The sequence below is a fragment of the Hipposideros armiger genome, unplaced genomic scaffold (genome assembly GCF_001890085.2).
Source record: "Hipposideros armiger isolate ML-2016 unplaced genomic scaffold, ASM189008v1 scaffold_640, whole genome shotgun sequence".
In the NCBI taxonomy this organism is placed as follows: Eukaryota; Metazoa; Chordata; class Mammalia; order Chiroptera; family Hipposideridae; genus Hipposideros; species Hipposideros armiger.
Window position 1 is genome coordinate 454212 of NW_017731990.1, and position 20115 is coordinate 474326.

At 54.9% G+C, this 20115-nt stretch overlaps 1 protein-coding gene and 1 long non-coding RNA gene across 8 annotated transcripts in view; one reads left to right on the forward strand and one right to left on the reverse strand.

Annotated features, from left to right (window-relative positions):
* Nucleotides 1–5934, reverse strand: part of LOC109372519 (uncharacterized) — a 22724-nt gene extending 16790 nt beyond the window's left edge. Inside the window, exons 1-2 of one of the 3 annotated variants that reach the window (XR_002122061.1) lie at nucleotides 5847–5934; nucleotides 4148–4268 (exon numbers count right to left, since the gene is read on the reverse strand). This is a non-coding gene — a long non-coding RNA (uncharacterized LOC109372519). Of the gene's footprint in view, nucleotides 1–4147; nucleotides 5142–5846 lie in introns of those variants that run through there. The other 2 variants (XR_002122060.1, XR_002122059.1) reach the window with 2 other exon arrangements.
* The window catches only part of HDAC7 (histone deacetylase 7), a 39769-nt gene that overhangs the window by 1948 nt on the left and 17706 nt on the right, over nucleotides 1–20115 (forward strand). For 3 of the 5 annotated variants that reach the window (XM_019625832.1, XM_019625833.1, XM_019625837.1), the window contains exons 2-5: nucleotides 15192–15242; nucleotides 19285–19472; nucleotides 19610–19700; nucleotides 19981–20092. In XM_019625832.1, the coding sequence (XP_019481377.1) occupies nucleotides 15192–15242; nucleotides 19285–19472; nucleotides 19610–19700; nucleotides 19981–20092 (442 nt within the window). Of the gene's footprint in view, nucleotides 1–825; nucleotides 1015–15191; nucleotides 15243–19284; nucleotides 19473–19609; nucleotides 19701–19980; nucleotides 20093–20115 lie in introns of those variants that run through there. The other 2 variants (XM_019625834.1, XM_019625836.1) reach the window with 2 other exon arrangements.

Genomic DNA, 20115 nt, shown 5'->3' on the forward strand with positions numbered 1-20115 from the left:
CCCCCAGCGCCGCCCGCCCCTGCTCGGGCTCCGGCTCCGGGTACCCCGCAGCCCGGCCCGACGTGCGCCCCCCGACCGCTCCCTCCCAGCCCGGCTCCGCGGGGCTCTGGCAGGCTCCTGGCCGGGGCTGGTTCCGGGGCCGCAGGGCTCGGGGCCTCCCGCGGGGCGCCCACATCCGCCCGCCCCGGGGTAGCGACAGGCCCGAGGGAGGGAGTTGGAGGCCCCGGGCCGCCGTTGCACGGGCCCGGGGTCCCATCACCCCCATTCCTGGGGAGGACTGACCAGCGGACCGGGGAGGAAGGGACGGCCGCGGCGGGCCGGGGAAGGGGCGGTGCTCCGGGGCGGAAGGTTTGGAAGCGCGAGGGCAAAGGGCAGGACCCACTGAGTTGGGGCCGGGCTGGTGGCGCTGGACATCAGCACCCCCATCACGCGGATCCCGGCAGGGCTGTACCCCGACCCCTCAGCTACGGGAAAGTGATTCCCTGGAGGGAGGGTCCCGAACTGGGAGGTTTCTCTGAGCACCGCCCCCCACCCTTGCTCCCATCACGGCGAAGAGACACCTGTACCCAAGTGAGCTGCAGAGGGGCCAGCCTGGGTGGGGACCGCAGGCTGTGTACTGAGTGGTGGGGGACAGGATGTGAGGCCCCCAGGCCTGGGGTCTGTTGGTGCTGGGGAGTGTGAGAGCGGTAAATCTGGCAGCTGGGCTGGGCTCTGACACCGGGAGTTTCTAGGCCTGTGGGCTGGGAGAGAGCCCTCTGGGGCCTGCAGGCCACCTAGCTCCCTCCATCCCCACCCCCATTTCCTTCCCTCTGGCTGCCCATTCAGATCTGACCTCCCCTGCCACTGCAACTCCTCCCAGCAAGTCCAGGCCATTCTCTGGTCCCTGCTGGCTGTCCTGCATACCCAGAGGCCTCCCCCTGCATCTGGACACTGGCTGTGTTGCTGCTGCCCATCCCTCTCCACACACCAACTCAACATCTGCTTGAGGCCCAGCTCTGCCTGACCGTTTCTAGGGTGAGAATGGGGCACTGGACTTTAGTGGCCCTGCAGGGGACTCAACATCTGGACTTTTTAGCCTGTTCCTGGGATTTGCACCTGGACCCATGGGGACCTTCCTCAAGACCCTGCCCAGCCATTGGGCTGAAAGAAAGGAGACTGTGACTCAGTTTCCTACACCATAATGGGGCATCTTGACAGCCCCATGTCTCCACAACAGGACCCCTTAGGCCTGGTCCCTGAAGTGGCTTAGGCTGTCACACACACACTTCTGTGCTCACGCCAACCCTTTTAGACTTCCCAGTCTCCTTTTCTAGCTTCTGCAAGCCATCTCTTAGCTCCTCGTTGCTTAGCATCTCATTCTCCTTTTCTGTTCTCTTTCCCCTCTACCCACTTCAATTAATACGTAATTGTCCACTTTACTGCAGTCACTTCTGAGGGAAACTAAGGCAAAAAGCCTGTTGCATTGTACCCACTGAACCAAGATTAGAAGCCGCTTCTGGACCTGCTGGGACTCCTCCCCGGCCTTTAGTCCCCTGATATGCCTCTCACCTGGCAGGGCCAAGCTCAGAGGCAGGGTCAGAGTGTTACATCTGGAATAGCCTGGGGCAGTGTTCTCCTGAGGCCTGTTTCTTAGCTTGAGCCCATTCGTGCTTGTCTCCCTCACCACCAGGTCTTAAGCTGGGATCCTGAGGCTGGAAAGTTGTGTTTAGGTCTTGTACTGACCCTCCCATGAATCTACAGTGGTCACTCTGCTTTGACACTGAAGTTCAGTTTCCTCATCAGCAAAATGGGGAGAAAATTTCAGGTGCATTTCCCAGAGCACGGAGGAGGAGAGGTTGGCTATAAAGAGAGAGATTCGTGTCCAGTGATGAGGCTGTTATGCCCCACTTCCTACAGGGATAACGGACCCCAGCTTTCCTCCTTGGTTGTTTCTGCGAATGAGAGTTGGAACTTTCCCTTTCTCTATCCTCTCCTCGGTCATGATAATGGGACTGAGAAACTCATGTGTGATGGGCGTGGGGAGTAGGGACCCTCTCCTGGCTGGAGGCCTGCTTGCCCAAGGACCCCAAAAGCAGAAGCCTGTGTAACTCCCACCTCCGCTTTGTCTTCTTTCTCTTGCCCTTTCATTAAGAGCTGGTACTTTAGAAGTTGGCAAGGACCTGAGAGAAGGTGGGCTAATTCAAGGCCCAGTGTCACACAGTAGGGAACGGCAGGCCGAGTGGGGCAGGAACCAGACCTAACTCTGCCAGTGCCCATTCTCTTGGCCTTCCCTTCCCTTCCCGGGGTCTGGCTCAGGTCCTGCCCGTGCCCTCCCCACACACCTCAGCCCTGGCCTGTCTCAGCCAGACTTGAGACGGGGGCCTGTAGTCAGCCTGTATTGCTGGAAGCAGGACTAGAGTGAGGCCTGGGAGCTGGGGGGAGGGCATCTGTCCTCCCTGAGGCTCTGGGACTATGTGTTTGTATGTGTTGGATTTGTTCACTAGATGGGGCACTTCCTCTGGGGCAGGAAACTTTGATTTCCTGTGGTGGGGGCGTTGGTAGGATTAGGCGGAGGGTCTCAGCTGTGGGCCTTCCCTGATGTTGTTTGGAACCACAGAGGGATAGCGTTTCTGCATAAGCCTGCGTCCCCCCAACCCAGAGGAGGCTGGAGGGAGAACATTGGTGAGGAGGCCCAGGCTGAGGCTGGAGAAGGAGGCCATGAGGCCACTGAGATGAGGGGGGCTGAGGGCAACACAGCAGGAAGCCTGGTCAGCAGGTGACCCTGCCGGGTATTGTGTTTCCCTGTGATATTTACCCCCTGTTTCTGTGGTAACATTCCCTGGGGGACCCAGGCCCTCTGGCTGCAGGAAGGTGCCCCCAGACAGCTCTTTCCTTAGAGGTCTGAGTATTAGGAGGAGTCCCTAGACCTGGCCACCTCCCTAACCCTTTTGGCTGCTAGGGCCAGGGCCTGGGAGTCTAGGCGTGGGCAGAGCGAGCACCGAGGGGTGGCTGGGTAGAGCCCCTTTTGCATCTCCTTAGGGTGGGAGGAAGGGAATGATATGGGCTGCTGGACTTTGGGGAGGGTTCTGTGCCTCCCCTCATCCCATCTCTCCACAGTTGTTCTCCAGCAGCAACCCCCCCCCTGCCCCCAGTAAGGGGGAGGTAGATGGCATGCTGCCTGGGGCAAGTGATAGGGGTGGAGGTGGCAGAGTGGGGAGGGATGTTTTCATCAGCAGAGCATAGCTCCTTTGGTCCTGGACCAGTTCCCGGAGGCAAAATAAGTTCAGAATAGCATCTGTTTAGTGTGGGTCAACATGTGATGGGTGTGTGTGCACACTGGGTGTGTGGTGGGGGCCTGTGTGTGTGCCCCAGGCTGTGTATGTAGATACTGTGGTTCCATGGCAATTTGTGATCCATGAGGTAGCTTTGTGTTGGGTGTTTTGGGAGTATGCACACATGTAGTACAGATGTGTGTCATCTGTATAGTGTACACCTTTGCAGTTTATGGCTCTGTGTGGGGTATATGTTCATGTTTTGGGGCGATGTATACCTGTGCAGGAATGGCTTTCTCATAGAAGTCCAGATGTTGGCTGAAAAGCATCATCTCATATGTGGTCCTCAAAGGCCAGTTCCTGGACTAGTTGCTTCTGAGTCACCTGGGACTCTGTTAAAAATAAATAGCCTCAGGGCTCATCTAGACAGACTCAATCTGCAGGAGCAGGGCCTGGGAATCTGGATTTTAACATGTGCCGCAGGCAATTTGATTCTGGTGCAAAGCCGTGTTTGAGGACCACTGATCTGAGCCAACTCTTCCTTTTTTTCTTTTGTGGAAACAGACTTTTAGAAGGTGTGTGGTTTGTCAAAGGATACAGGGCTATTACAAGGAAGCACCAGGACAGAACTCAAGCCTTTGAAGACTGATCCAGGGCTTAGCCATGCATCCTCTATATGTACACGTGTGCCCATGTGCACACTTGGTGTGATGGAGGGGACCAGATAGGGCTGGTGCGCACGCTAACTGGGCCTTGACCTTTCCCCTGGAGTCCCAGGCTTCCTGACCCTGTTCTTCCTGTTACATCCCCGCTTCCTCCTCCCTGGGGAAATCCTGGAACTGTTGAGCGCCAACCCTAAAGGTGATGTTGGCAAGCGGGAGGCCCCATTTACTGACCCAGTCATTCATCATTCATCCATTCACTGGAAGCTTATGCCTTGCCCTGTGCCAGGCACCAGGCACAGATACGCAGTGAACACGTAGGAAGAAGAGCATCTGACTTCAGGGAACTTCCACTCTAGTGGAGAAGACAGACAATAACGAGTAAGCAAGTAAAGAAATGAATATATACCTCTAGTTACACATTGTTATAAGCCCTACGAAGGAAACGAACTGGGTTCAGCAATAAAGAATAGCAAGGTGGGACTTTCTTAGGATGGCTAAGGGAGGCCTGCCTGAGAAAGCGACACTGATGCCTTGTCTCACCTCCTCAGACTAGAAGCGAGCCCTCAGAGCCTTCTGAGCAAGCTTGGGAACTGCCTGGGTCCAGGTAGGGGACCTGAATTGCTAACCTCTTACCTGGCGTGGAATACAGCAGGGTTTCCACTCCCCAAGCAGCCCCCAGAGGTTGACGAGGGGAGAGAGGAAGGTGGGGAGCTGCCCAGGGCTGACACAGGCTGCTCTGTAGCCTGGAGGAGAAGACTGTCCTTCCTGGTCCGAGTCCAGGGCTCTGTGGACATGCTGGATGTTGGGGAGGCGGCAGCCTCTCTTCAGGAGCCTTCAAGCATCACCTCATTCCTGACCCTCTGCTTGACCTTCCCAGCCACCCCCCTTCCTCCCCGTCTCCCTGCCTGGGAACCCCTCTGCCAGCTCCAGCCCCCTCTGGGTCTAGCCTGGCTGTCTCTGTGGCCACTGGGATTTAACCTGGCTCAGGAATCACTGAAGAGAGAGGGGGTCAAGGCTGAGAGAGGACTTCGGCCCTGGAAGAGAGGACAGAGCCAGAAAGAAGGGCTGGGGCAGGAGCCACAGAGGACAGGAGAGAGGGTAGAGAGACCTTTGGCAGGGCACTCCAGAGCCTCTCTTGGGCCCTTGGAATCTGGGCCCCAAACTGAATGAGACCCTCAGCCCAGAGGAACAGACATCAGCTAGAAGGCAGTGCTTCCATCTGGTCCCCCTGCTATCCCACCCCTTCCCCCTCTCAGGAGGTTAACTGTCACATCAGTAGGCGGCCTTCAGACTCGCTCACCTCTAACCTCTTCTGGTAGGTTTTCTTTGGGGTACCCAGAGCTGTGGGCTGCAGGTAGATGCAGCCCTTGCCTTACAGAGTTGAGAATTAGGGGAGCCTTCATGTAAGAGAAGAGGCTATCTCTGCCTCCACTGGCATTCCACCCTGGCCTCTTTTAGGTTACTCAGTGCAAAAAGCCCCTGGACTTGTGTGCCAAGTTCAACCCTAGCCCCTCCATGAGTCCCACAGGGTGGGGAGGAGACTTCTCCTAATGAGGAGGGCCCTGGGCTAAACTCACCATCCCCGCCCTTTTTCCAGCCACTTCCCTTTTCTCCCTGTTCCTGCAGGGGTTGGTAACCCTGTGGTGAGAGACCTTGGGCCTTCAGGGCCAGTCTGTGCCCTGGAGAGAGCAAGGCGTACGTAGTCTATTCCTCTTCAGGAGTCCAGCTCAGCTCCCTGCAGAGCCCATTCCAGGGAGCCCAGCTATGGCTCCTGCAGTCACCCCCAGCCCTGAAAGCCCCATTCCTCCCTCCCCCAGCTCCCAGCGGGGCAGGCTGGGAGCCACAGGGTCGGAAAGAGCCGGGGTGGGGGAATTCGGCAACTAGGCTGAAACCTAGGCTGAAACTGGCTTGTTTTGCTTGCCTTACAAACCTGCATGGGCATCTGCTGCTGCGCCCTCTGGGGCGTCCGGGCTGTAGAACTGCTCTCAGAATGACAGCAGGCCGGTGGCACCCAGTTGGGGCAGGGGGGTGGGGGTGGGGTGAAGGCGGGGAGCCCCAGGCAAGGGGGAGCTGGAGGGTTAAAAATAGCTACCGCCGGGTTTCAGTTAGCAAATGTGGAGGCGGGGAGCTGGAGGCGGGGCGGGTGGCAGGCAGTGTGTGCCCACAGCACAGGGCTGTGTTTCCCCTGGGTCCCAGGAGTGAGTCACAGCAGCGGAGCTTCTGAGGAGGTGCTGGCACCTCAGCCCCCCACCCTGCCCCACTCAAGGGGTGGAACGCAGGCTTCATCTCGGGGGTTCTGGAGGATGTGCATCTCCCTTTTAGGCCTTCAAGGCTGTCTTAAGAATTGGGCCAGGGGCATTGTGTGATAGAGTGGAAGAAATCTGCCATTCTGAAGCCAAAGACCTGGGTTTGAATCGTAGCCGAAAGACTGCAGGACCTTGTTCAAGGTTGCCAAGGGCTCTAAGTTTTGGTTTCCTAGTCTTTCAAGTGGGGATTTTTTCCCATGCATGTGCAAGCACATGGTGGATTCTAAAGCACCCTTAGATGTTAATTATACCCTTAGATCTGCTGTGCCCACTGCAAAGCTTGGCAGGAGGTCCTTCCTGTAAGGACACAGAGAGGGAAGCATGGATGACCTTTGCAGAGTCTTCATTTTACCTGCAAACAGCTAAGTGTACCTACCCTTGGGCACGTGGCTGTCTGTGCCTCAGTTTCTCCATCTGTCCTAATAATAGTTTCATCCTCATGGAGTTGCTATAAAGATTAAAGTAACGTTAGCACCGTGCCTGGTATGAAGTCAGTGCACAGAATATTCATCATTATTATTAATGTTATTGTTCATATTTTTGAAGGTCAGGGGTAGGGAATGCTAAAGACATGAAGAACAGAAACTGGGCCCAGCCCCAGTTCACAGAAAAAACCAGGCCAAATTCACTGTTCCAGATTCCTCCACCCATAAGGGCCTGGAGCAGCAAGGCGCCTGGAGCCAGAAGTCACAGGGTGGACCCCTTCTCTCTTTCACTCCACTGCCCCCAGCCTCCCTCAGTGAGGCAGGACGTTGGGGAACCCAAGGGACGCGAAGCCAGCTGGCCCTGGGGAGGGTCTGGGACTGGACTGCCCCCGATATGGCGTACCTTGCCAGCATCTGCTTGGGTGACCTTTATTTTAGCCCCTCCCTGGCAGCTCTTAAGAGAAACATGAGGCAGAGGAGGAATGGGAAGGTCAGTGATGTCAGCAGTGAGTATTCCCAGCACAGCGGCCCTGGAAGAGGCAGGAGGCATTTCTTTCAGGAAATGATCATTATTCAGCCTACAGGCATTCACTGAGTAAGTCCTGACTTTGTGCCCAGCCCTGTGCTAGGCCCTTTGCATGATTCATGAGAGGCAAAGGATGCTGGGTTGTAGATCACGCAGGAACTCAGAAGCCATGGGGTCCAAGAGTTCAATATGTGGGGTTAATGCAAGCCCTGTGGCTCAGGTCTCTGGGAACCAGAGGTCACATCTTGACTTTGCTACCAATTGGCTGTGCTACCTTTATATTTATATGTGTGTGTGTGATATACATATATATTCTATTATTACAGAGGAAGTTTGTGTGCATTATAATCAGACAACACAGACAAGCAAAACTTAAAAAATACCACAATCCCAGTAGTCAGAGATCACTGCCATGATACCTCAGTGCACACCTGCCCACTTCCTTTATATGTTGCGCTTTTTCCCAAAATGAAATCACACTGTGTGTGCTGTTCCTTCAGTGCTCTCTACCTTCCACTATGGCAAATTTTCATCTCATCGAATTCCCAGTTGGCTAGAAATTGTCCTTCACAGCTGGTTTGTTCAAATCAGGATCCAGGACCTGCATCTGGGCATTGAGTTCCCTGAAGACTGTGTAAGCAGCCTGGCTGGATCTGCAGTCTGGAAAAACCTGGCCCACCAAGTCTTAAGGGCACCCCTGGCCATAAAGGGAATCGTGCCACCTGGAAAATCTGCCCGACAGACCTCTGTCTGCCACCTCCCCAAAATAACAGGCAAAATGAAGGGGATACCTGGGCATAAGTGGGATGGTGATCTTGGGGGGTATTTATTTTCATTAATATTGATGTGGCTTCCCTGTGAGTGCCAGCATTCATAGCTTGTTGCTATTCACAGACTCATATCCATGATGCCCCCAGGCCACAGAGCAAGCCAGGGTCCTTGCAATGGCCTCTGCCTTCCCTGCCCCAGGTCTGAGTGTGCTGATGGCCCTTTGGCTGTGTTCTTAGTCCCTAGGAGCCTGCTCCGAAGGTGGGTGATCCCTTTTACACTACTGGGTGCTCCATCCCTTCCACCTGCCCACAGGGATGGTCTGTGTGTGTGTGTGTGTGTGTGTGTGTGTGTGTGTGTGTGAGAGAGAGAGAGAGAGAGAGAGAGAGAGAGAGAGAGAGAGAGAGAGAGAGAGCGTGCGCAAGAGTGCTCGCACAGGAGAGCAGGAGAGCGTCTCTCCCAAGGGAATTTGCTCACTGCTCACTGTGACAGGTGACTTGCTCTGGTTATGCAACCTGCATTTATACAGGCCTGACAGTTTCCAGAGTGCTTTCACATAGTGTGTGCTGCCCTGCTGCCCTGGGAGGTTTGCTTGGTTAGTTATACCCTGCTGGAGGCGGCTTATAGGAAACAATAAAGTAGTAACATGTACATTGGAAAAGCAGGGAAATATAAGATGAAAAAGGAAGTGAAGATGGGGTTGAGGAGTGCCTCTTGGAGACAAAAATCGTGTGAGGGTCACAGGCAGAGATTATTCTCTCTGTTTTATTTTTGTTGTTGTGGATGTTTTCTGGATGGAGGACTAGCACACTGTGGGGACATGCTGGCCCTGAGAGCTACCCCCAGGCCTTCACATGCTGGGCACGCACTGTGTCCTGTGGCCCCTCAGTGGAGGTGGATGGAACTAGTTGTGCGCGCCAGTGTTGTGATTATGAGCTTAGGTTCTGGGATCCCAGAAGCCCCGCTTGCCATCTGTGTGACCGTAGCACGTTTCTTAACCTCTCTGGGCCTCAGTTTCTTCTTTGTAAAATGATGATAATAACAGTATCTCTGTTATAGGGCTGTTGTGAGGACCAAATGAGATAGTACAAGTGAGATGCTTAGTACAGTAACCAGCACACAGTAAGCATTCAATACATGCTTGTTGATCAATACTAATATTATTCATAATTATAATGATTAATATTAATATACTATAACTTAAACTGTTCCCTGGCAGTCTTTGGAGTGGCTGAGTGGCCTCGTGGGTGGCACAGGTGAGAGAAGCTGAGGAAGGCCCATCTCCTGGCTCACATGCAGGAGGGGGAGGCAGACGGGCCAGCAAGCAGGGGTGGGGTACACAGGAAGTCAGGGTCTGGCCCAGGAGGGCCCAGAAGCTGAGGGAACAACAAGGAGGGCAAAGGAATGACTCTGAGACCTGGGGGGGGGGAGGGGGGATTGAGAGGCAGCCTGGGGGTGGTGCCCGTGCTTCCTGTTGGGGCAAGCACTGGCCCTTGAGAAAGACTGGCTGGGCTGGCTGCTAAGAAAGGAGCAGCTGGTTTAAATGGGGCACCAGGGGGGTGGGGGAGGGGGAGAGATAAAGACAGAAACTGACAGAGCCTCAGCCCTTCTCCCCATATTACAGATGGGGCTCTGTCTTGACTGCTCAGGATGTTTTGCTTATGATAGGAAAGATGGTGGTTAGGCATCATGGTGCACTTCCTATCTCAGGGATTGGAGCAGGGGAGTGAGAGTAAGTGGGAACTTTTGGTTTTGAGTGCTTTCAGGACCTGAGAAACCCTAGGGCTGCCTGGCCCAGGGGGGCTGGGACTGGGGGAGCCTGCCTGCTCAGAAATTCCGTAAGTGGGAAGGGCAGGCCTCCCCTCCCTGAGGAGAAGGTTGCGGTTGACAGGAAGTGGATGCTGGCCACCTTGGGCAAGTCGCTTTGCTCTTCCCTTCACAAAGGGCAGGCAGGGAAGACTGAATGGTGGGCCTGAGAGGCCCTGGAGGTCGACAGGGCTTGGAGGAAACCTGTTTTTCTTTGCCAGAGGACAGTGAGGCTCTCCTGAGAGGGCCAGTCCCAGGAACTGAAAGCCAGCAGCACACAGAGTGGCCCAGTTCCCTTTGCCTTAGGGTCCAGGGTTCTCCATCCAAAAGGAGAGGCACAGAGTGGACTAGAGGACCTGGGATGGGGGCAAGGACCAGGGAGGACACTTTTCCCACCCCCAGGAGTTCGAGCTGCTGCTGCCATGGTTACGTCTGCTTCCTGTTTGATTCATCTCAAACAGCAGAAGGGAGGGGGGACCCGAGGCTCCCAGCTTGGCCACCGCTGCGTGGGGCTGTTTACAACAGCCGCGTGTGGGATTCCCAGAAAGAGACTCCAAACCGGACATCCTGCGGCTGCAAAATACCCAGGTGTCAGGTGCTAAAAATAGCTGCCACCGGCCCCAGTGCTGGGGGTGGGGGTGGGGGTAAGGGAAAGAGGTGGGAGGGCCAGCTTTGCGGCCCTCACTTCTAGCCTGTTCAGTGCACAGCTGCAGATCCTGCAGAGCTTCAGTCCGCTCGCCTGGGACAGACAGGAGGCCTTTGTTGGGGCAGGCCCACGTCCCAGGCCCCTCACCTGGGAGCCCAGCCTCCGCCCCTGGGCAGCTGGCCCCTCTGCCTGCACGGTGGAGCTTGCTTTGGGATGCTAATGAGAGACAGCCTCAGAGGGACTTGGGGAGCTTCTAGAGAAAGGACATGGCAGGGCACCCAAGAGGAAGGAAAACGAAGCCGGTGCTCCTCCAAGACCCCAACCCGTTGCCAGTCCCTTGTTTCCACACGCGGTCTGAAATTATTGCCAACAGTTGCTATCTAGAAGTGATTCTTCAGAATTGTTTTCATGGGGGCCCAAAGATGAAATAGGCAGCTTCTACCTTCCAGCCTGCAGCAGGGCTGAGGTTTGCTGCTGGTACCGGTCTCTGTGGGGCTATGTGATCTTTTTAATCTTTCCCTGTGCCCAGCCATGTCCTGCCTATGCTGTCTCCCCGCTGGCCTGTGGGGAGTGGAAGTACTGGAGATGAGCAGTGGAGTGTATTGTTTTGAGAACATGGATTCTGGAGCCCAGTTGCCTGGCTCAAGTCCCAGCTCAGCCATTTCCATGTTATGTGACTTCAGACAAGCTGTATAATACAGCTGGCTCTCAGTCTACTGATCTATATAATGGGTAACCACCTCATTGGGCTGTCATGGGGGTTAGATGGATTAGCACATGTAAAGAATTTAGAACAATGCCTTGCACAGAGTAAAGTTAGTTTACAAGCATTCAGATGGAAGAGAAAGTGAAGACACTGGAGTTGGGAGAGGCAGGGGGCTGGGGAATGCATCCGGGAGAAAAGGGGCTGTGCTAGAGGGAGGATGCAGACAAGGTCAGGGATAAGCAGTAGTAATCACATCCATTGTGGCCGTACCTACCACGTGCTGGGTGCTTCACACACAATATTGCTACTGTCAGATGACTGCTTTCAAGCAGATATTCTCATTATAGATGGGGCAGCCAAGGCTTGACCCGGTTACACCACGTCCCTGGCTCTCTGCTGGTCACTGAGGGAGTCAGAGTTTGAACCCAGGTCCATCTGACCTCAGAGTGTCCTCTTTGATATGGACTCTCACTTCCATCACTTCATGTGGCAGGAGTTTCCAGCCAGCTTGCAGCCCCCTGGATTTTGGATATCCGAGCAATAAGCGGCTTAAGTGCTGAGAAAATGAGTAGGAGAATTTCTGGAAGGGGGGTACAAAAAAACGTTAAAAAGAGTTGATTCTAGGGAAGGTCTAGGGAGTTGGATGAGTGAGAAACTTTATTTTATACTTTCTGGGGCTCTTTGAATTTTGTAGTATCTATAAGTAGTATACTTTTTAATTTTTAAATAAATTATGAGCTTTATTTTAAACTCCTTAAAAGTGAGAACCAGGTTTCATTCTTGTTTCCATTCCTTTAGTCCCTGGATGAGTGATCTCACATGGAGGTATTAGCACCAGCATCTGGGATCGACTCTGGGTTTCTGCTGCACTGGTCTGGTCTGGCCTGGCTGTGCCACTGACCTGCCAGGCGACCGTGACCTAGCCCCTTTTCCTCTCTGTTCCCTCCTCTGTGAAGTAAGAGTGTTGGCCTGAAAATTCTCTAATGCCCCATCAGTTCCTAACACTCAGATTCTGTGACCCGAGTGCCTTCAAGAAGGGTTTCTTTCCATGCTCAGCCCTCACTCTGTGTCAGAGAGGACTGGCAACCACGATGTTCTTTCTTGTGTTTATTTATTGGACCTTCTTGAAGCCATTTCACCCCCAGATTTCCTCTTCTCCGCCAGCCCAATGAGGAGTCAAGCTTTGTCACACCTGGGTCAGGGAAACAAAACCAGAGATGCAACTTGGGGTGTGGAGGGGTCAGCCCTGAACCCAGCATTTGGCCTCCTGCTGCTGCCTGCTTTCCTCTGGCTGCCGGGGCCTAGGTCTTCCTGCTGCACCTCCTTTTAGTTGGTCAGGAGACCAGGCAGGTGGAACAGCCTTAAAAAAGACATTGGAGGCGTTGCACCTAGGGAAGCCCTCTCCCTGACAAAGGGCTTGCTGCACCTGGGAGAGCAGGTGGTCAGGCAGGGCTTAGGTTTCTCTGGGCAGGTAAGGCTTGGGGCAATGAGGTAGGAAGGGAGGCCAGCTCGTGAAGTGCTCAGGGGATAGAAGAGTGGACTTTGTGTCTGCTCTGGAGGTTGCTGAGGGCTGGGGTGCCCCTACTCGGGCAGGATTTCTGGGGCTCTTTGGTTCTGGGTGAGATCAGGTGTTCTGGCTTGGGGAGGTGACTTGGTAGGCCAGGTGCCTCAGTGCCAAGTAAACTGCCTCTTCAGCCTGACTGCAGTTGCTTCCCAAGAAGGCAGAAATGGGGGTTAGCCAGGATTCCAAAGAGCAGAGGTCGCCACCCTGGCCAGAAGCTGTGTGGAGAAGGGTCCAGCCCTACGCAGCGTTCTCGGTCCCTCAGGTCCATTCACTCGATCTTATTTCAGTTTGATCCCAAATTAGTGGTAACAGTGCTCTGAGAGGGGCCAGTGACAAGAGGGGTCCCCAGACATATCCCCAAGCCCGGGATGCAGGATGTGCACTTTCTGGTTTCAGTTCAGCCGCTGACTAGATGCCTTCTGATACCTTTCCTCCCTCTGGGACACAGGAGAGCTGTTCCTCAGGTCTTATCTCTGTTGCTCGGGGGCTCTTGTGAAATCAAAGGCTGTCAGCGAGGAGCCAGGAAATGAGGGGCGAAGCAGAACTTTTCCCAGGAATTGCTTTTGGAAACAGCCCCTGTTGGCAACACACAGGCACACACATGCAGCATTTCTCAACAGTTTCTATCATCGATCAGCATCACAAAACATCCCTTTTGGGCCTGGTAATAAACACTACAGAGTTCAGGGCCATTAGCTTTTCTCTCATCCAGAGAGACCACAGTGTCCGAATCTGTGGTTCCCAGGGGAGTGAGGCAGAGAACCTGGCTCTGTTCTCAAGTGTGAATGCTGCTGAGCAGCCCTCAGGCTGGGACCAGGGAGGTAGGAGGCAGTTCCCTGGAGGCAGGGACACTCCCTGACGTGGCCTCGCACCCGGGAACCTGGTTCAGAAATCTCTCTTAAGGGACCAGGTCCTGCAGAAGAAAGAGGAGGTCCTAAGAGAGCTCGGGATGGGGGTTACCATGTCCTGGGGTGGAGAGGCTGCCTCCTGCACCAGTGTTCCTTGGGGCTCCCAAACCTCAAGAAATATTCATGCCGTATCCTAGGCAGGCTGTCAGGAGAGTCACTGTGTTGGATCCACCAGTTCCTAACAGAGCCTGCTGTGGTGTGCCCAGCAAAGTGTTAGATAGATAGGCACGGTTACTGGAGTGTGCAGGTGGTAGACACAGAGTGGGTGCTCTAGGAAGTGAGAAGAAGAGAGGTCAAGGGGAGCTTCATGAGGAGATGGCCTTGGACTGGACTTCAAAGGATGGGCAGAATTTGAATAGGTGGAGTGGCATTTTCCTAGCAAACATTGTCATCTGAAGAACGGTGCCCTAGTGTTTGAGGGCAGTTGGTGGGAGTCTCTCTGTGTCTAGAGTTGCCCCCTCCTCCAGCGGCTCATGCCTGCAGGGAGTTCTCCTTTTTAGGCTCTGGAACAGGAACTCAGGCTGCCCCTTAGACACAGACCCAAAAGAGCAGCACCCGCCAGTTATCCTCCAGGAAATACTCCTTCTGCCCCAGGTGTGGCTTGAGGAGGGCCTCTGTATGTCCACCACATGCCTCTCTCCAGACAGCTTCCCAGTCTCCTGGCCTCCTGTTCCCTTGACCCTGAGCTGGGACGGCAGGAGGGAAAGGCGTCCGTCTTGGATAGCTGGCCTCGGGACCTACCTCTGTTTTCCCCCACCCCACTAAGCCCCTGGGCTCCTTAGGACCTCTCTGCTGCTGACCAGTTCTGGCCCTACTGTGGAGTTTCATGGACTCTGAATGGGATAAGGTTTCTGGGCTGGGCTTAGGTGCGTGGGAGAGGTGGCCATTTCCAGAAGAAAGGACTTCTATTTCAGGTTATCCTAGAAAAAGGTTGAGTGGTTCTCTTCTCTGGGGGTACAGGCCGCAGGACACAGGATGGAGCAGTAGGAGGAAGGGTTCCTACCATGGGGTCCTCAGGCTGTGCGTTCCAGACCCTTCATATCACAGCTCCCATCAGATCCCCATCAGATCTGACTTGACCTTCAGGCTGTAACCCAGCCCCTCTCCCACTGTGGAAGCTTCTGAGTGGGCCCCAGTTCTCTCTCCAGGGCTGCTCCCCCAGCGCCGCCAACTCCCGCCTGGCACCTTTAGCTGGGTCTCACCAGCCATGCCGTCCCAGCTCCGGCCCCACCTCACCTCCCGGCCCTCTTCTTCCCCGTCCCGCTGTGGGAGCCGGAGCCCAGGGAAGGCTGTATCTGAGCACATCGGGAGGGCTGAGCGCGTTGTCGGATGAAATGGGGCCTCCTTGGGCTCCGACTGTGCACTGAGCTCCAACAGGGCGAGATGTCTGAGTTGCTCAGTAGATGGGATGAGGAAGAGGGAGCTGAGGATTGCTCTCATCCAGCACAGGAATTTGAGGAAAGGAATGGGGTGGAGTCTGCTCTTTTTGGTTAGCTAGAGGTGCCAGGGCCGAAGCTGGCAGGGGGCCTCTTGGAGTGGCAGGGAGCCTGCCTGGCTTGGCCCCTCTCCTCCTCCTTCCCTCCCTGCAGCCCCTTCACTCTGTCTCTCTTCTCTCTACAGATGGGACCCAGGTGAGCCCAGGTGCCCACTGCCCCAGGCCCCCTGGCACAGGTAAGCGTCAGTCCTGAGGGAGACTGTGGTAGGCAGTGGAAGATGAGGATGGAAAGTCCGTGAGAAGGGCGAGGAGCTGAGCACTGGTTCGGCAGGGTAGCTGGCTGATCAGCCAGAGAGTTGAGGAGGTTGGGGTTCCGGGGGAGAGGGTGGGAGAAGCTGGGGTTTCATGGGAAAGGGGTGAGGAGTGGGGATAAGGAGGCAGTTCTGGATCCACGCTGGCCCCAGTGCTAGGAAGCACGACAGGAAAAGGAAAGGCAGGATGCTGTTCTTGTCCTTGCCGGGTGCAGTGAGACAGGAAGGCAAGTAGGAAGCTAATATTTATACTTAGTCCCCTGCCTCCCATCAGGCTCTGGGTGGGGCAGCATGTTTTCGATAGTTGGCTCTTACAGTCCTCACGCCAGCCCTGCACGGTGGGCATGGCAGCCCTTGCAGAATGGGACGATGCCTCGTGCTGCTCGGGTGGGAGGGGAAGGGCCCCTCTTCCTAGCTCCCTCGCCTTCCTTGCCACCTTTAGGCTGCGCTTAGGCATGGAGGGGAGCGGAGTTCCTGCGGCCGCTCTGATTTAGGACATGCCTGCGGGGCTGGGGCTGGATGGGGGCTGCCCCTTCCTTAACTTCAGCCTGAATCCACAGAGGGCCTATTGGGACAGGGTACCTACCTCATGTCTAATAGTTACATGTGGCAGGGAGAAATGAAGGTCAGCTATCCATTTTGCTTCTATCCATTTTGCTTCCATCCTGGCTGTCCAAAAGCTTCCAGGCAAGTTGGGGAGATAAGACACATAAATAAAGAGAGAGATAATAGTAGAAGGCAGTATGTGACCAGTGCCCAATCAGGGCACAAGTGATTAACACATTCAAGAAACATTAAAGTCACCACCTGTTATTATTTAGACTCCTAGATGTGTAATTTTCTAAAAGTTAAATACAGACATTAGAAAAAGAAGCATTGATGAACTGTGTCTCTGTGCCAGGGCACCTTTCTAGGCATTTTTTTGAGGGGGGTACAGAGATTTATTCGTTGATTAAACGAGTATGTATTGGGTGCCTATCATGTGCTAGGTACTGTTCTAGGTGCTGGGGTAGGGGGCAATAAACCAAACCAAGTTCCTGCCCTTGGAGCTTAATTCAGACGTGGTCCCTGCCCATGAGGTGCTTATAGGGCACAGAACCGCCAACGGGACTGAAATCCAGAGGAGCGAGGGACATGGGGCGCTGGGCTGGGTCCAGAGAAGAGTGAAGACTCCAGCTGGGCTTGGAAGAAAGGGTAGAGTCTGGAAAAGTAGAATGGAGGGATGAGGAGAGCACCAGCGGGGGACACTGTGGGCAAAAGCTCGGAAGACAAAAGGCACAGGCTTGTGACAGGATGGGAGCTGATGGCTGAAATGGAGGGTTCGTGTTCAGATGCAGGGGACAGAGTTGAGAGAAGCCGGGTTAGCACCGGATTGCTCAGACCCCCAAATGCTGAATCACCCTGAGCTGCGTTCTCAGGATTGTAGGCAGAGTCCCTCCCCTGATCCCAGAAGCCTTGTGCTCCGAGGGCTGTGGTGGTGTTGGGAGCGAGGGATGGGGCGGCTCATGGTTTGTGTGTGGCTGAAGCCACTAGCTGCGAGTCCTGTGGCGTGCCTTGGGTTCCCTGAGGTCCTTCCTGCATCATCAGGGGAGTCACTCCAGGAAGCCAGGGCACCAGACATGGAAGGACTGAGACCCTTTCTGGTGCAGGAGTGTGTTGGCATCGGAAACCCAGACTCAACCAGAATGAGACTGGGTTCTCAGAATGAGACTGGGTTCTCTGGGGGTGGACGCATGAACAAGGGGTGGGGGCATCACAGCGGCGCATTTCCCGTTGTGGGCCGCACCTGGGTACACAGCCGTCCCCTCCAGTCTCCTGATATCTGGAGAGCTGTGCAGGCACCTCCCGGCTTTGCTCCTCTCTCGTCTCCATCTCACTGTCAGAGAATGTATGAGCGGATGCCCCTTATCGACAACCTGCTATAGGCCCCTCTCCTTTGTCCAGTGACTAGCTCCCACGAGGGGAGGGGAGTTCTTCGTTCTACTTTTTTCTGTTTTGCCTGCTTGACCCCCTCAAGGTGGCCAACAGTTTGGGGCCCCTGGATTTTCTGCTTTTGAGCTGCAAGGGAGAGGCCACTTCTTTTTTTTTTTTTAATTAGTTTTAGGTGCAATACAATGGCACCTAAATACAATTGCAATAAAATACAATTGCAATACAATTAATTTTAGGTGCAAAACAATGCAATAGTTATACTTTTCACCTTTCACAAAGTGACCACCCTCCTCCCCCAATCAATCGCCCCCTCCCCCGATATCATCCATATCTAACACAATTCCATTGGCTCTACTCCCCACACTATACTCCACATCCCGTGACCACATATATATCAAATCTTAGTTGACATTCAATATTATTCAATGGCAGCTTCAGATGTACAGTGCAGTGTTCAGGCCTCTACCCCATCCATGAAGTGGTCTCCCTAGCAAGACATGTGACCATCGGACACCCTACAAAATATTTACAACATTATTAATGATATTCCCCGAACTGTCTTTTGTATCTCTGTGTCAATATTGTAGTTACCTATTTATGCTGTCTAACCCCTTCCCCTTCTCCCTCATCCCCACCCTCTCCCACCTAGCAACCATCAGTTTTTCCTCTATGTCTCTGAGACTATTTCTGTTTACAATGCTCGTTTATTCAGTTCTTTAGATTCCACAAATGAGTGAGATCATGTGGTATTTGTCTTGGGAGGCGACTTCTTGAGGGTCGTTGGGGAAATGGAGCTGGAGCACTGGCCTCGGCTGGAGCACTGGCCTCGGCAGGACCGGAACCCGTGCGCACTCTGTCCTGAGTTGGGTGGCCTTCACCTGAGCCTCAGTTTCCTCATTTGGGATAACAGAATAGTAACAGCCACCTCCCAGGGCCTATGGGGGTGATGAGGTGAGAGGGTTTCAGCCGCAGGTGCACATGTGCCACTGATGTTAAAATAACGACTACACGTTGAGTTGGGCCTGGAGGCCGAGTTTCCTGACTCCCCGGCTGGTGCTTTGCCACAGTGCCTTCCAGTCCTCCTCAGCCTCCCTGTGGCTGCCTTCAGTGGGGATTGCTCAGCGTTGAGTGAGCCGAAGAAGGCCTCTCCGGAAAGATTTCTGCGCTTGTGTGCTCTGTCCGGGGCCACCTGCTCCCACCCCCACTTGCCTTCCCTTCTCTGTGATAATTGCCGAGCAGGGGCTCCACCTCTGAGCATCTCCCGCTGCTCAGCCCAGCCTGGCTGTGCTGGCTGTGCTGGTGGAGAACCTGGTCTGGCAGCTAGTTATAAATAGACCCTGTACCCACAGCCTTGGCAGGGTGCTCCTGGCATCGATGCAGAGGACACTCGAGAAGAGGCAGCTGAGCCGCTGTCCTCACCATTGCGGGCCCAGCCAGAGCTGGCGTGAAGGTGCCCAAGAGCAGGCACGCGGGCTGTCCAGGCCTGGGGTGGCAGCCAGGGCCTGGCTGTAGGTTTGAGGCACCACTTCTTTACCCTATGGCCTGAGATAGAGTAGGGAGGGTGGGGTTGGAGGCTGAATTAAAGGAACTGTTTGCCTGTCTGATCACTGTCTTTGAGCACAGGTCATTGGGGGCAGCTGTGCCAAGTCCTCATTCCAAAGAGGAAGAAGGAAGAGAGCCCAGGATATACCACCAGAGGGCTCTCAGTCTATCTCTAGGTCACCACAGTCCCAGCCTGGGACCTGGAGAGAAAACCGTACTTAGTGGAAAAGCAGTATGCTCCTAGTCAGAAGGTTCAATTTGAACCCCACCGGTGATAGACTGTGTACAGTGTACAGCACCTCCTTTCTCATGGGCAAAATGGAATTGAAAATACCTGCCTTGTAAGACCGTGATGAGGATGAAGTGAGGAAAGGGCCCCTTGAATGTGTTTTGTCATTTTGAGTTAAGTGAGCCTGAAGGAGGTTGATGAGGCTGTAACCGTGCACCTGCAGACAAACTTTCCAGTGACCCTGCCCTCTCTCTGTGTCCTCAGGCTGCCCCAGGCCCCGTGCAGACACACCAGGCCCTCAGCCCCAGCCCATGGACCTGCGGGTGGGCCAGCGGCCCCCGGTGGAGCCCCCACCGGAGCCTGCGCTGCTGGCCCTGCAGCACCCCCAGCACCTGCACCACCACCTCTTCCTGGCAGGCCTGCAGCAGCAGCGCTCAGTGGAGCCCATGAGGGTAAAGACAGAGCTCCCTGCACATGTGGCAGCCTTGAGCTCAGCCCCCAGGCCCCTTCCCTCCCTTCAGCCCGCCCTAGACCCTTGTCTCAGTCCTCAACTCCTTGCCCCTTCCTGGGCGGCCGGCCCTGCCCACAGCTCTCAATGGATACGCCGATGCCCGAGTTGTCGGTGGGGCAGCAGGAGCAGGAGCTGCGGCAGCTTCTCAATAAGGACAAGAGCAAGCGGAGTAAGAATGGAGGCCTTCCCGGCTGGTGCACGGGCGTGGGAGGGCTGGGGGTGGGAGTGACGCCGGCCTGGCTGTCCCTCGGCTTGCCGGGCTCTGCCTGTGAATTGAGGTGCGAGTGGAAAATGGGGAGTGTTGCGACAGGGCCTCGGGCTTGCCTCTTGCCGAGGAGTCCCTGGGATGCCTCGTACTGGGAGTGTGGACAGTGCACTAGGCAGAGACTATGCCAGAGCGGCCACCTGTCCACCCGCCCAAACCCACTCATGGTTCCTGGCCCCTGCAGGTGCTGTGGCCAGCAGTGTGGTCAAGCAGAAGCTGGCGGAAGTGATTCTGAAGAAACAGCAGGCAGCCTTAGAGAGAACAGTCCATCCCAGCAGCCCCAGCATTCCCTACAGGTAACTCCCTCTCCCATCTGCTC